Below are 13,537 nucleotides of genomic sequence, written 5' to 3' on the forward strand. Positions count from 1 at the left end.
CCACTTCTGTGGTCTTCTGGACCTGTTGGCAGCGAGTTCCTTTTTTAACAATGAGTTTGGCATTCTTGCAGTGTTTTTCTCTCTAACTGAGAAGCTCGAAAACAAAATAGATCTCATGGTGGTCTCCTTCATTTGGACTGAAATCTCTTTGGATCTCATATTGTCAGTCAACTGTCCAATTTGGTTTTGAGTCTCTAACGATGGAGAACCGTGCATAAAAATAGCTGTAATTCCTAAACAGTTAATGCTATTTTATTTAGAAAAGAGAAAAAAGTGGAAAGTACTCTGACAGTCAATAATATTAAGATGTTTGTCTTCAATTCAACATTTGTTTAATGGAAAGTATACAAAATACCAGACAAAGCTGTATATACATACTCAGATGATACCAACAAAACACCTGCATTTTGAAATTTCTGTGTACTCTTTATCAGTATAGAATATTTGAACACAGTCATTCCACTGACAGCATAGTAAGAACCGTCCGAGGTCTGACGGGCTGCTCAGTCATCCTTTCATTCCATAGCAGTCGAGTCCAGTTCATTGAGAAACCTCTGACATTTAGCCACGAGGACCTTAATCGCCTCTGTGACTAAGACGTCTGGAGGCAGGATCCCGGTGGATTCCACTGTAACTGTAAAAGAAAAAACATCCATGGGCTAAAATAGTGTAAAGACAGTGATGCACGTATTCACGTATAAGATTGACGAACTGTGCGCTCTGAACAACCACAGACTATACCGTGAGTGCAGCTTGTTTATCTTCACGGAGACGTGGCTAACCGAGCTAACGCCGCAGGCTAACGTAGACCTATGCGGTTTCACATCCGTGAGAGCCGATAGGGACACGCAGGCCAGCGGAAAAAGCAGAGGTGGGGGACTCATTGTCTACGTTAACAACAGATACTGTAACCCTGGACACGTCTCCGTTAAAGTTTCAGTATGCCGTCCGGACCTGGAGCTGCTAGCTGTTAGCTTGCGGCCATATTATCTACCTCGGGAGTTCAGTCATGTGATCTGTGTGTGTGTTTACATCCCTCCGAGGGCCGACGCAACAGCTGCCTGTGAGAAAATACACACAGTCACAGCAAGACTTCAGACACAAAACCCCGAGGCTTTCATTATTATATCTGGAGACTTTAACCATGCCACACTGGATTCTACTCTGGCTGCTTTTCACCAGTTTGTGAATTGTCCCACAAGGAGCAACAGGACAATTGACCTACTGTATGCTAATGTGAGAGATGCATACAGAGCCACCCCCCTCCCCCCACTAGGGAAGTCAGACCACAATCTGGTTTACCTACAGCCACAATACACACCCCTCGTCCAAAGGCAGCCGGTCACAACGCGCTCCATCCGGAGATGGACCCCAGAAAAGGAGGATGCTCTGAGAGACTGCTATGACACCACAGACTGGGATGTGCTCCTGAGCCCACATGGTGAGGACATAGAGGGGGCGACACACTGTCTTACAGACTACCTCAACTTTTGTGTGGACACAGTCGCCCCTGCTAAGACGGTACGGTGTTATCCTAAAAACAAACCGTGGGTAACACAGGAAGTCAAAGCTGTCCTCAACATGAAGAAGAAGGCTTTCAGGAGCAAAGTGAAGGAGGAGATGAAAGCAGCACAGCGGGAGGTGAAACGCTGCCTGAGGGAAGCAAAGGACACCTACAGGAGGAAGGTGGAGCAGAAGTTGGAGAGGAACAATATGAGGGAGGTCTGGAATGGTGTGAAAACCATCACAGGCCACAACACCAAGAAAAGCACAGTGGGGGGGACTGTGGAGAAGGCAAACGAACTCAACAACTTCTTCAACAGGTTTGACCAGCCCACAACCCCCCCACCCTCACCTTCACTGCAGAGTCCTCTTCCCACTCTCCTGCCTCCCTCGCTTCCCCCCCTTCCTGACACCATGACACCCCCCTCCTCCAATCCCTCTCTCAGCAGCAAGACATCTCCCCCCCACCCTCACCTTCACTACAGAGTCCTCTCCCCACTCTCCTACCTCCTTCGCTTCCCCCCCTTCCTGACACCATGACACCCCCCTCCTCCAATCCTTCTCTCAGCAGCAAGACATCTCCCCCCCCACCCTCACCTTCACTACAGAGTCCAATCCCCACTCTCCTACCTCCTTCGCTTCCCCCCCTTCCTGACACCATGACACCCCCCTCCTCCAATCCCTCTCTCAGCAGCAAGACATCTCCCCCCCTCCCCTCCTCCCAAACATCTCCCAGTGTCACAGTGGATCAGGTCAGGAGACAACTGAGGAAGCTTCGCCCCAGAAAGGCAGCAGGCCCAGACAAGGTGTGTCCTAGGATGCTAAAGGCGTGTGCTGCTGAACTTGGGGAGCCGCTACAACGAGTCTTCAACCTCAGTCTGCGACTGGGGAGAGTGCCCGCCCTATGGAAGACATCCTGCATCGTCCCGGTCCCCAAAAGGAACCGGCCCAATGAGCTGAATGACTTCCGACCGGTGGCACTGACGTCACATCTTATGAAGACTCTAGAGCGGCTCTTCCTCAACCTCCTCCGACCACAGGTACAACATGCCCAGGACCCACTACAGTTTGCATACAAGGCGGGTGTCGGAGTGGAGGATGCCATCCTGTACCTCCTACACAGAGCCCACTCACACCTGGATGGGGGAAAAGGCACGGTCAGGATCCTGTTTCTTGACTTTTCCAGTGCCTTTAATACCATCCGGCCCTGTATGCTTCAGGAAAAACTGAACAGGATGGAGGTGGACCCCTGCCTGGTGGCCTGGATCTCCGACTACCTCACCGACAGACCACAGTACGTCAGGCTGAAGGACATCACGTCTGACACTGTGGTCAGCAGCACAGGAGCACCACAGGGAACTGTGCTGTCCCCTCTTCTCTTCACCCTGTACACCTCTGACTTCTGCTACAACTCTGAATTATGCCATATTCAGAAGTTTGCAGATGACACGGCCATCATGGGGTGTATCTGGGATGATCAGGAAGAGGAGTACAGAAGTCTGGTGAGGAACTTTGTCGCATGGAGTCACACAAACCACCTGCAACTCAACACCTCAAAGACGAAGGAACTGGTTGTGGACTTCGGGAGGTCCAGAGAAGGTCCACTGCCGGTTCAGATAGAGGGGGAGGAGGTGGAGGTGGTCAACAAGTACAAGTACCTCGGGCTGTGGGTGGACAATAAACTGGACTGGTCATGCAACACAGAGCACCTGTATAAAAAAGCCCAAAGCCGACTGTACTTCCTCAGGAGGCTGAGGTCTTTTAACATCTGCAGGAAGCTCCTGAGGATGTTTTACCAGTCGGTGGTTGCTGGAGTACTTTTCTATGCTGTGGTGTGCTGGGGGAGCAGCACAGCAAAGAGGGACTCATCCAGGCTGGAGAAACTGATCAGGAAGGCTAGCTCTGTGGTCGGCATGAAGCTGGACACTCTGGTGACAGTGGCAGAGAAAAGGACATTAAAGAAACTGATGGACATTATGGACAATGCTGGGCATCCTCTGCACACGGCCATTAACAACCAGAAGAGTCTGTTCAGTGACAGGTTGCTTCTCCCAAAGACAAGAACTAACAGACTTAAAAACTCCTTTGTCCCACACGCCATCAGACTGTTTAACTCCTCTCTGGAGGGGAGAGGGAGGGGAGACAGGAGGACAAAGGAGGGGGGAACAACTAAGCTGTAGTGCCTCTTCACCTCACTGTGCAATACCTTTTGTGCAATACTTTTTGTAAATAGTCAACAGTGCAATAGACTCAATACTTGAAATGTGCAATTCACTTGTATTTTTATTTTTTATTCCTATTTATTCTATTTATCCCCTTTGTATATTTTATTTATATTTGTCTCTGTATTTATATATATGTGTGTGTGTGTGTGTGTGTGTGTGTGTGTGTGTGTGTGTGTGTGTGTGTGTGTGTGTGTGTGTGTGACTTCGGTCGGTGCTGTGCTTTTTTGGAAGTCGAATTTCCCAGAGGAACCCACCTGAGGGATTAATAAAGTTCTATCCTATCCTATCCTATCCTATCCTTCAAAGTCTGTGCAAGTGTAGAAATTAGTGCTGTCAGCGTTAATCTTGTTAAAATGACGTTTACGCCATAACCGCATTAACGTGGCAAATCTCTGTTAGCAAGTTAGCGCGGATCACCGGCGCTAACGTGTTAACGAGCTAACCGTGCAGCCCCACGGGGTCCTGAGTTATCGCATTCAAAAGATTTTCAGAAAACTCGACCTCTGACCCCTGGCTTTAAGTTTGAGGTCACTGAACTCGTCTGAGGGTTTTAGTAGATGCACCTATGGTATCAATTTCACAACTCTAGGTGAGTAATGCAATCACAAACTTAAGTGTCCACGTCGCCCACCCAGTAGGGTGACTACAACAACCAATCAGCTTATTCTGGCCGAGGGGTAAACACCGAAAAGAACACCGACTAATAATCAGTACAGATATAGTTTAGCATACAAGTGAATGCGCATCTGTCCAACACCAAGACTCATTATCATTTATCATTTCAGGTATGGATTGACCCCTTGAATAAAGCAGCAGTGGTTTCACAGCATATAGACTTCAGATTCTTTGAATGCCGCGATCTCTCAAACTGACTCTGTTACAGACTGTGTGTGGAATAAACAAAGAGACAGGGCACTGATTCATGGTTTTAGGAGTGGCTAGGCCACTGTAAAAGGAATATTTGCATTTTTATCAGTGAGTTTGCATGGTGTCTTATAGCAGCTACACATGAACGTACAGATGAAATGGTCTCGCACTCGTCCAAGCTTCACCACATTCTTCAGGTCACTGTGTCGGAGGACTTCCCGGCTGCATGTGTCCAGGCGACTGTTCACAACTTTGGCAACCTTTGTCCCTTAAATACACAAAAAATGTGATAACATTCGCAGCATCAGGTGACTGATTGCAGGTTAATACAATGTAACTTGTTGAATTTAAGTGAAGCCACTCTTACCATTAATATCTTCCAGGTCTATAACTCCTCGTGAGAAGCACTGTTTTAATCGCTCCGCCTTCTCTCCCTCCACCACCTCCAGGAGGGTGATCTCTGGGAGGAGGCGGTAACTCGCTGTGGCCACTGGGGAGAACTTGGCATGGTCTTTGCCTAAACACACAACAGAGGACACACTTTAGCATTAGGCAGCAGAAAATACTGTTTACAGACTATCCCGTTATTTGGACTGATAACATCCAAGTAGTATGTAAACTGCTGCATTCACTTCAGCACATCCTGAAAACATTCCACCCTTAGCTTGAGATGTTTTAGTAGTGCACCAGCCACATACCCAGGGTCACCTGTTAACTCACATTTCATCTTGTACTTGAACTCCCTGCAGCCAGAACGTGATATTATGGAAAAAGTCAGCCACTCCTGTACGCCACCATTTGGTGCACACACCTATCTAAAGCCCTACAAACACACACACACACACATCTCACTGAAAGTCTCAAAACACAATGGACACATATGGAATTATGTAGTAAACAAAAAAGTGTGAAATAACTCAAAACATGTTTGATATTTTAGGTTCTTCAAAGCAGTCACCCTTTGCTTGGATTACTGCTTGTCACGCATTCCCTGAAATGCTTCTCTTGTCCTGAAGGAGTTCCCAGAGATGCTGAGCACTTGTTGGTCCTTTGGCCTTCACTCTGCGCTCCATCTCATCCCAAACCATCTCCATTGAGTTTAGGTAATTTTGAATAAATCCCCAACAGTGTCACCAGCAAAGCACCCCCCCACCATCACACCCCCTCTCCTCCATGCTTCAGTAGTATGAGGGTCCACACAGATGTCCGTTGGCCAGGCCTTTTTTTGTGACTGTATGTACTCATCTGCTGAGAATTTACATTACAACCCAACAACTATGAATTCAAAGAAATATAACAGGAATTACTATTCAGGAATCTGGCCTCCAGCTGCTCGTGTCGATGTCCGCAGCAAAGTGTAATCCAGGCATTATAGCCGATTCAGTGTTGCCAATTAATGCATGTGCATACACATCTTTGGACTGTGGGAGGGAGCCAGCGTACCTTGAGAGAACCCACACACACAGGAAGAGCATGCAAACTGAGGACGGAGAGCCCCTGACCGACCAGTGGATTCAAACCCAGGAGTTTCAAACCCTAATGGGACCACGTGTATCCCAAACCAATAAAGTGTGACATGGAAGCACTTCAATATATAAAATGTTGTTAAATCAAAGATTGTTTAAAACACTATTGTATAATGTTACTGGAGCCAGATGTAACACATATATCCCAATGGTTTGTGTCGGACTGAGAAATTTCTTAATATCAGTTTGATGAAATTAATCTGAAGATGTTTCTAAACTGCAGATTCTAAGTGTGTGCTTAGAAACCATCAAAGGTTGGATGGCCGACAACTTCCTCCAACCTAATGAAGAAAAGACTGAAGTCCTTGTATGTGCTCCAGACAGACATGTACCTGACATAATGAATGCTCTTGGTCCTCTTTCAACATTTGTGAAACCGTCTATCAGGAACCTCGGGGTAACCTTTGATTCTGCTCCTACCCTGGATGTCCACGTCAAATCTCTGGTTCGGTCCTGCTTCTATCATTTAAGAAGCATTTCTAAATTGAGCCCTACAGTGTCTCATACTGAACTGGAGATTGTTATTCATGCATTCATTTCATCACGATTGGACTACTGTAATTCACTGTTTACATGTCTAAACAAAAACTCCCTGGAGCGTCTGCAGATTGTCCAAAATGCTGCAGCAAGGCTTCTGACAAAACATCTAAATGGTAAATAAATGGCCTGTATTTATATAGCGCTTTTCTAGTCCCTAAGGACCCCAAAGCGCTTTACATATCCAGTCATCCACCCATTCACGCACACATTCACACACTGGTGATGGCAAGCTACATTGTAGCCACAGCCACCCTGGGGCGCACTGACAGAGGCGAGGCTGCCGGACACTGGCGCCACCAGGCCCTCTGACCACCACCAGTAGGCAACGGGTGAAGTACTCTCATGTAACACCGTTGCTTATACAGCTGCACTGGCTCCCTGTTGAATTCAGAGTCCACTTTAAGATTCTGGTTCTGACCTTTAAGGCTCTTCAAGAACAAGCACCAGCCTACATCATTGAACTTTTACAGCCCTATGTCCCTAGCAGGTCCCTGAGGTCTTGTGATCAGGGCCTACTTGTTATTCAGTATACAAGACTGAAAAGCAAGGGTGACAGAGCTTTTGCCACTGTGGCCGCCAGACTGTGGACTCTCTTCCTCAGAACTTAAGATCTGCAGACTCAGTGATTACTTTTAAAAAGCAGCTAAAAACATCTTTTTAAAATTGCATTTTGTTAACTTTTGACTGTTTTTTTCTTTTATACCTTGTGAAGCACTTTGTGATCTTTTATCTAGAAATGTGCTATATAAATAAAATTTTACTTACTTACTTACTTACATGTTACATTACCTACTTACTGCAGTGTATTATGAGCATCTCTGTCCAGCCAATAGAAATAATGCATTGTTATTATAATGTAAATAATAATAATAATAATGCTCCTGTTTCTGTTTGCCTGTTTAGTGTCTCTATCTTCAGCACTGCAGCCGCTCAGAGACAAAGCTTACCAATTCCTTTGACACAGTGCATGACAATGTCCAGCTCTTGTCCCGGTCGTAGCTGAGCTATCAGAATGTCATCATGCACAGGCCCAATACAGCAGTCTGCAAACACGTCTGCCTGGTTCCCGATGGGGACCCACTTTATGTCCTTGGAATAAACTATGAGCAGATAAAAGTGGACAGAGCAGATATCTGCAATTAGACAGGAATACTTTTTTTTTTACTAGGATATCTGCACCATTTTGTGACACCTAAAAATACCCACCCATGTGGTTTAAGTACAGCTCTCGTGGGTCTGATGAGTCTTTGCTTGCTCTGGGATTCCTGCTGCACTTAATCTTCAGCTGCAGTTGAATTGTGTCTATTTCTGAACCCTCTTCCTCTGCAGACTCCTCCCCTAAAAAAACCAAAGCAGCATTTTAGACATGTTGCTTAACATGCTGCACATCATCACTGTTAAATCAAGTGCAGGAGACACTGGAAATTTGCAGCTCATGAAATTATAAAAAGTGATTATTTAGTCTTTCAGTCACAGCACAAACCTGCGGACAGATGGCTGACTCCACATTCACGTGGAGTCACAGCTTTTTCCCCACCAAGCACAGCTACAGGACGAGATGTGTTCTAAAGGTACTAATGCTCATAACGCATGAATGAACGAGGCAACTAGAACATGGCATAAGTAGGAAGCAGGCATGACCTCTCCGTCATATCTGTTTCAGATGCTCAGTACAACTGAGGTCAGGCTCATTGTCAAGTTTCAGTTTCTGCAGCACAGCAGGAAAACTGTCTTTATTCTTAGACTTATGACTAAGCAAGATGTTATCTAAACCGGCACTTTGTCACATGACAAGAAGATGACACAGTGGGATAAAATGAGCATTGGTGTCAACTGCCTTATGGGTGAGTGGTTCAATATGATGCTTTACCAGTGTTTCTGTACTCAAACAGACGAGGGTCAGCTTTGATGGGGATGAGGCCTAATCTGTGGGCCAGGACTTCGTCTTGGACAATGGAGGTATTACTATAGATGAACACCTTTTCTGTAGCCATAGTAGGCACCTAAAAAAAATTAAATAATAATTAGCAGCTTTCAAAATATATTTGCATAAAATGAATAAACTAAATGCCTAAATTCACAAAATGTACACGTTCTTCATCAACCAAAGTCCCTCACATAATGAAAGTTCAAGACCAGGTCTGAAACCGTAGTGACACAACAAAACAAGCTCACCTCTGCCAGTAAGATCCTTCTGAAGGCATTGGCAATGGCTGCATCAATCCCCACCATGTCGAACTCCATACTGTTTTCATCCAGATGCACGACATCGATTCTGAAGTTCTGCAAAGAAACAGGAGAGTTCCATTTCTATTTAGAATCGCACGCATTTGTTAAAGGCACAAGTCAAGCACTGGTCTTTTATTTAGCACGTTAGTCACTCTAGTCTGTACACATCTTTGTCCAAATACACATTCAATACTTTTTACTGGTGGACAGACAAATGTAAGGAAAAGGCAGGTGACTAACATAACCTAAAGGTGCTGCTGGCGTCGAATCAGGCCAGGAATGATGCTTAGAGTAATTATGACCCTGTGGTGTGTTAAAAGCAGTACTTTGGTTAAATGCTTTAAGTTACTACTGAACGGCTGCACTTCAGCCGCATCTCGATTACTTGATTAAAAATGAAATGTGGTGGTATGCATAGGTGAAATTACAAATCTGTTGCTGTGCAAACATTTAGGGGTGGCTGTAGCTCAGGTGGCAGAGCAGGTCAGCCACTAATCAGAAGGTCGGTGGTTCGCTCCCAGGCTGCCTCCTGGCTGCATGCCAAATATCCTTGGGCAAGATACTAACCCCGTGTTTGCCTACTGGTGGTGGTCAGAGGGCCCGGTGGCGCCAGTGTCCAGCAGCCTCGTCAGTGCGCCCCAGGGTGGCTGTGGCTACAATGTAGCTGCCATCACCAGTGTGTGAATGGGTGGATGACTGGATGTAGTGTGAAGCGCTTTGGGGTCCTTAGGGACTAGAAAAGCGCTATACAAATGCAGGCCATTTATACACATTTTGGAAAAGCCATGTGAGATTTACAGAAGAAAACTGATGACATTCGTCCTCCCAGCGTTTACAGGGCCACCGCAGTGACAACATTTTACCTTTTGAAATTTCTCCACGTTCCAAGTGTCGTCATATCCGGGGTAGTTTCCAGGGAAATCCGTAGTATGAACCTAAGAGCAACAGATAAATAATGGCTGAGAGTAATAAGAGACAACAACAGCACACAGGTCCACAAGTATGATCAGACACATTCTGTCGGGGATACCTAGTTTGGCACGACACCGGCAGGTGATACTACTAGTGAATAATCAACGCAGAAACACATTCTGCTTTCACCTCCTTGTTGTATATTATAATAAGTGCTCATTAAGTAATATTAATGCAGTCCGTGTCAAACACGCGTATCAGTTAAAGCGTGTCAGTCAGAGCCTCACTACCCCACAGAGGACATGCTGTGCGTCTCCAAATCCACGATCACAGCCGCACTTACATTCGTCACACCAAATTCTCCCAATATTACTCGATTCCGAATTTCTTCCACGTTCTCCATGCGGGCTGCCATTTTGCCGAGTGGGCGGGGAGTCTTTGGCTCCGCCCGCACCTCCTTTACGGTACAGTAGTGGTTCTCTCCTCTCCATCAGCAGCTGTATGAATCAGGGGGTTTCTCTCTAATATGCACGCGGAGAAATTTGGCTCTTATACGGGAGACAAGATCAAAATTGCAGCATCGGGTGTTTTTCACAGTATGCTCATACTGCAGTGTTCATGGACTTTGCGCCAGTTCACACTGAGTGATGAATAAAAACTGCAGTCATTCGTCAGTAGCACTCGGAGGCACTGTGTGGTTATCGGTGATGAATAATCAGTTCTTTGTGGTTGATATGGTGGTGATAGACGCAAAGGCCAACATCAAGCACTCAGCCTACGAAAAAGAACTCGGTGGGATAAACTGTGCATTGAGTAAAAGTCAGTCGTTTAAAAATGATCTAGTTTCAAGTCTTGATTTCCGCTTTAGTTTTTGGCGTCTCCCCCATCCTTATTTCATGATTTGGTTTGGTCCAGGTGCACGCGCTCCTAGCTGATGCTGAGCGCTAGAAGGGGGTGCTTGTTTTTGTCCTTTTATTCAACATGTAATTGGTGCAGGCAGACCCTTTTTAAAAATCACTTCATCTGACGACCTGCTGCCAGGCCAAACCTCTGGCTCAGCTGTCCGGCTCTGCGTATACACTCCTGAAATCTGAAGAAGTAGGTGAGATTTTTTGTGTTAAAAATGTGTCAGATTAATAATAAATAATAATAATAATACATTTTATTTAAATAGCGCCTTTCAAAGCACCCAAGGACACTGTACAACAGATAAAAACTGGAAATATACACAATGATAAAAATAGAAGATAAAGTTAAAACATACAGAAATTTAAGAATAGGCAATTTTAAACAGATGAGTTTAACACATTTTAGTTGCCTTTACCGTGTTAAATAATAATAATAATAATATATATATATATATATATATATATATATATATAGTTATATATATATATATATATATATATATATAGTTTAATTATCATTAACAATATTAAAAAGTTAAATAAAATGGCTTGCACATGTCTCATCAATCTTACACAAAATAAAAAAAACAAAACAAAACTATTTATCTCTGCAAAATATTGATCCATGTCTGCTCAGTGTTATATTTTTAGGGCCGGAGCCTTACACTATGGACCAGGGTTTTGACTTATCCAGGTAACATCAGGGTTAACCCTGGGTAAATTGCCATGGTAACCTGTTCTGGAGTAGGTTTGAAATCACTGCCTACTGACCAATCAATTCTCCAGAAAATAGTGTCACCATTCCATGTCTGACAGAGTATTAGGGGCACATTAAGTTAAACAAAAAGTGTTAATTTTCAGATTAAAGATGGAATTTTGAGATTAAACTTAAAATACTATTTTGAGAAAAAAGTTGAAATGTGGAGACTGCAGTTGTCATTTTAAGCCAGGGCTGTCGAACTGCAGGCCTCGAGGCCCGGTGCCCTGCAGGTTTTAGATATCACCGTGGGTCACCACACCTGAATCAGATGATTAGTTCATTAACAGGCTTCTGGAGAAGTTCAAGAGGAGGTTGCTGAGGAGGTCATTTAGCCATTTAAATCAGCTGTGTTGGATCAAGGACACATCTAAAACCTGCAGGACACCGGCCCTCGAGGCCTTGAATTTGACTCCCCTGCTCTAGAAAATGCCATGCATAGACGTCGTCATCTATTGTATTGGGTCTTGTGATACAACATACATCGTGTTTATTGCTTGAGGGTGTAAACCATCATTATCCTTGCGTCTGTCCAATGCCAGGTATTTCATTTTGTACACAGTCGTGTGTTCTTCCTTCTGACCAGATGCAGCTTTCTGCAATCTTTTCAAAGCTCTTACAAGGAAATTATTTCCTTCTAACTAAAAACAATTCTGAAGTATGATCACAAACTCATGTACACAAAGCGTTTTCTAGAAGGCTTTAATCTCCACATTTCAACTTTACTCTCAAAATATTATTTTGAAGTTAATCTAGAAATTTTGAATCTAATCTCATAATGATCAATAATATATATTTTTTCTTAATGTGGTCCTAATATTCCTTTGTATCCCTCGGACCTCTGTGCTCAAACAGCAGGAGGGCCTGAAGTTTAATAATACCATGTAATGTCTTTATGTTTCCCTGGATCTGGATCCGGTCTTTTATCAGTTCCCAGAGTCAGAACCAGACACGGAGAAGCTGCATTCAGCTTTTATGCTCCTTATATCTGGAACAAACTCCCAGAAAGCCTCAGATCAGCTGAAACACTCAGTTTATTTAAATCCAGGTTGAAGACTCACCTGTTCTCAGCTGCATTTGAATAAAGCACCAAATCCACACTTTAAGCTTAAATTTCAAAACTTACATTTAACTACTGATTTTTATCTACTGTTCTGATTTTATCTGTTTTGATTTTATATACTGTTGTTTGTTTGTTTGTTTGTTTGTTAGTTAATTAGTTAGTTTATTTGCTTGTTTTAATCAATTTTAAATCATGCTTTTTATTTGTTCTTGTTTCTAATGTCTCTGTAAAGCACTTTGAATCACCTTGTTGTTGAATTGTGCTATACAAATAAACTTGCCTTGCCTTGCCTAAAGAGCATCTGCAACAAATAATAAATAATGTAGATTTTTAATGCAATGCTTTCTCTGTTAGCAGCAAACATTGCAATATTTTTATTGTTCTATAAGCTTTCATATCAGATCCTGAAACAGGACATCTGCTATGTACTTGCACAACTTCTATCAAATTTGCACTAAGTTTGAATTGTGTTTTTATATGTAATCTTTACTCTTGAACCATAAACAGCAGAGTCTGTAGATAAAGAAGTAAAAACTAAAACTGTTGGGAACGTGTGTTATAGATTCTCGTGGAGTTTTTTGTTAATCGGTCACATTTATAGTTCACCTTGTAATCGGAAGGTTGCTGGTTCGAGCCCCGGCTCGGACAGTCTCGGTCGTTGTGTCCTTGGGCGAGACACTTCACCCGTTGCCTACTGGTGGTGGTCAGAGGGCCCGGTGGCGCCAGTGTCCGGCAGCCTCGCCTCTGTCAGTGCGCCCCAGGGTGGCTGTGGCTACAATGTAGCTGCCATCACCAGTGTGTGAATGTGTGTGTGAATGGGTGGATGACTGGATGTAGTGTGAAGCGCTTTGGGGTCCTTAGGGACGAGTAAAGCGCTGTACAAATACAGGCCATTTACCATTTTACTTTGATCTGTGACAAACTGACGTGATTTCCACATCTCCTTTATCAGGTTGTGGGACTGTATTTAAATTAATTAAAATCTTATTGTGTATTGTATCCTTTTT

General features: G+C 44.1%; 1 protein-coding gene across 1 annotated transcript; it reads right to left on the reverse strand.

Moving 5' to 3' along the window:
* Positions 1-351: 351 nt before the first annotated feature.
* Positions 352-10,217, reverse strand: polr1c (RNA polymerase I and III subunit C). Its single transcript, XM_085369654.1, has 9 exons — positions 10,146-10,217; positions 9,754-9,825; positions 8,837-8,944; positions 8,532-8,664; positions 7,868-7,999; positions 7,609-7,761; positions 4,963-5,112; positions 4,747-4,863; positions 352-634 (listed from the first exon to the last, which is right to left on the reverse strand). The coding sequence occupies exons 1-9, from the start codon at positions 10,215-10,217 to the stop codon at positions 516-518; spliced, it is 1,056 nt and encodes a 351-aa protein (XP_085225780.1). The 3' UTR covers positions 352-515.
* Positions 10,218-13,537: the final 3,320 nt, after the last annotated feature.

The sequence above is a fragment of the Diplotaxodon limnothrissa genome, linkage group LG13 (assembly GCF_057381915.1).
Source record: "Diplotaxodon limnothrissa isolate DT_005_m linkage group LG13, D_limnothrissa_male_GT1.1, whole genome shotgun sequence".
Taxonomy (NCBI): domain Eukaryota; kingdom Metazoa; phylum Chordata; class Actinopteri; order Cichliformes; family Cichlidae; genus Diplotaxodon; species Diplotaxodon limnothrissa.